This window comes from Lampris incognitus, chromosome 9, assembly GCF_029633865.1.
Source record: "Lampris incognitus isolate fLamInc1 chromosome 9, fLamInc1.hap2, whole genome shotgun sequence".
Classification (NCBI taxonomy): domain Eukaryota; kingdom Metazoa; phylum Chordata; class Actinopteri; order Lampriformes; family Lampridae; genus Lampris; species Lampris incognitus.
In genome coordinates this window covers 56244238-56246737 of record NC_079219.1, presented here as the reverse complement: position 1 = coordinate 56246737, position 2500 = coordinate 56244238, and the positions used below count along the sequence as shown (strand labels likewise).

The following is a 2500-nucleotide window of genomic DNA, read 5'->3' as shown; positions in this document are numbered from 1 at the left end:
TAGGCCGCAGACGCTGTTGGGTTCTGACGGGACCGGCTCAGGTGGCTGGGGCAGGCTACCTCCTCGGGCGTTCTGGATTCGCCATTTGGTATCGAATTATAACACCTTCTGCAGCCTTCCAGTCAACCCATTCATGGACCAAGTAAGAACTACCAGGAAAGGGGACATTTTCCTTCACACGATGAGATGTTGGGTCTATTCCGTTGCCTACCAACACTGGGATCGCCGGTTCGAATCCCCGTGTGACCCCCGGCTTGGTCACGCGCGCCCTGCAGATACAATCGGCCGTGTCTGCGGGTGGGGAGCCGGAGGTGGGTGTGTGTCCTGGTCGCTGCACTAGCGCCTCCTCTGGTCGGTCAGGGCGCCTGTTCGGGGGGGCGATCCTCTTTTTTCCCCCGAGTGCCTACTGCAGCTAGAAAAGCACTACATAGATGCAATACATCCATCCATCCACCCTCCCTCCCACGCGCTACGTCCCCCTGGGGAAACCCCTCACTGTCAGGTGAAAAGAAGCGGCTGGCGACTCCACATGTATGGGAGGAGGCGTGTGGTAGTCTGCAAAGGGGTGGAGCAGAAGAAGAGTGGGGTAATTGGCCAAGTACAATTGGGGGTAAAAATATATTTTTAAAAAAAGAGAGAGAGGGATATTGGGTATTGGGGTGGTGTGTGTGTGTGTGTGTGTGTGTGTGTGTGTGTGTCCATATCAGTGTGTGCACACGAGTGTATGTGTGCATATATGCACACGCGTGTGTGTGTGTGTAGGGGGGGGGCAAATGTAATCACCCTAGAATCAAATCCCCCGGCTGGTTTATCGCTGGTGACAAATCAATAAATTGGAGCTGTTTGGCAAAAATAAAATAAAATAAAATAAGATAATAACAATTCGGCCCACCAGTCTGAAAGCGGAACCCCAGCACATGAGCTGGGGTAGTGAAAGGGGGGGGGGGCTGCTACTGGGATGCATCCACGCCGGGGCTGCAGCAGCCAGCGCGGCCTGCTGCCTGGTGTGCATGCAGAGCTGCGTCCTGCAGAGGACCATATGGCACCTGCAGATCCGGATCCGCTCGATCCTCTCTCTGGATCCGTGCGGGGCCGGCGGACCTACAGTGCACCCGCGGGCGTGCACGCGAAGGTGGTGGTGCAGACGAGGGTTGGTGGAGAGAGTGAATCAACAAAAACACCAAACGGGATTGGGGAACGGGGGGGCGGGGGCGGGGACGTCTCTTTTACGTGGCGGGGGGGGGGGCGCAAATCCGGACAAACTCCACATCGCGACAACAAACCACACCGAGAGAGAGAGAGACGCACACACACACACACACACACACAGCAGGACGGGCCTACCTGAGTCGAACCGGGACCGGCTCTGATCCGTGTGTCGAGCGCGTCGCGCGCGACGCGGCCGCGGTGGAGTCTGCTGCGGAGCAGGCGGAGGGGGACGGTGTCCTCCCTGCCGGCCAACCTGCTCGCATCACGAAGAGCCTTGGCGCTCGACGAGGCGTCTCCTGCACGGTGGAGGGTGGGGGGGGGGGTGGAGGAGGAAAACACCGATTACATCTCGCCGTGCAACAACAACACACACACACAAAAACACACAACAACACAAAGCACATTAACACTGCCACATCGCGCGCAGCGCACACGCCAAAACCCGGTTCTGCGTGCGGACGACACGCCAGCGCCTTGCCATTAAGTTGCGTGCAGAGCCGACGAGGCGGGCGGGCGGGCTGCGTGGACCGGGGCCGGGCTCCGGTCCGGCGTGCAGGGTCCGGAGACACGACACGGGTTCGGTAACAACGTGACACACGCAACGCTTTCGGGGTTCAGGCGGCTCGACATTACCGTGCGGCGGATCCGGGTCGCTCGGGTGACCAACATGCACCAGTCCGCAGACGCACGAGAGGGAAATCCACCATCGCAGCCCGTCCATCATCTCCTGCCGCCTCCCGCTGGACCGAGGAGCAGAGTCAATCAATGCGGAAATCCAAAAAAACAACGAAAAAAAAAAAACCCCCAAAAAAATCACATATACACAGACGTAGTCATACACGCGCGCACGCGTGCACGCACGCACGCACGGCTTGGCGTGGTCCTGCCTGCCTTCGCTAGGGGAGGCTGGGCTGCGCGCGCGCGCTGGTCTCCGGCTTAGCGCAGTGCTTTGCGCCGGCAGCCATCGGGGGTTCTTTATGAGCGTCGCGCCGAGCGTATCTGAGAGAGCTGAGCCCCCCTACGGAAGACACGGAGGAGAGGAGAGGAGAGGAGAGGAGGGAGGGAGGGAGGGAGGGAGGGGACGCCTCCTTAAAACACATCAATATCCGGCGGCTCACTGCAGAAACGCCTCGTGCATGAATATGAGCTGCGACGGGCGAGAGCTCGTGGGATGGCGGAAGACGCGAGCCCGACCTATTTTCCGAACCACGTCCAAGTTGCGCCCGTTCAAAACCGCCGCACACACCCCCGTCCGATCCTCATCCCGTGGGCTCCCGTGATGGATCCCGGC

At 59.8% G+C, this 2500-nt stretch overlaps 1 protein-coding gene across 1 annotated transcript in view; it reads right to left on the bottom strand.

Moving 5' to 3' along the window:
* adam22 (ADAM metallopeptidase domain 22) overlaps nt 1-2170 on the bottom strand; it is a 98006-nt gene extending 95836 nt beyond the window's left edge. The window contains 2 exon segments of the mRNA XM_056286432.1: nt 1345-1505; nt 1843-2170. Of these exon segments, the coding sequence (XP_056142407.1) occupies nt 1345-1505; nt 1843-1933 (252 nt within the window). The 5' untranslated portion in view covers nt 1934-2170.
* Nucleotides 2171-2500: the final 330 nt, after the last annotated feature.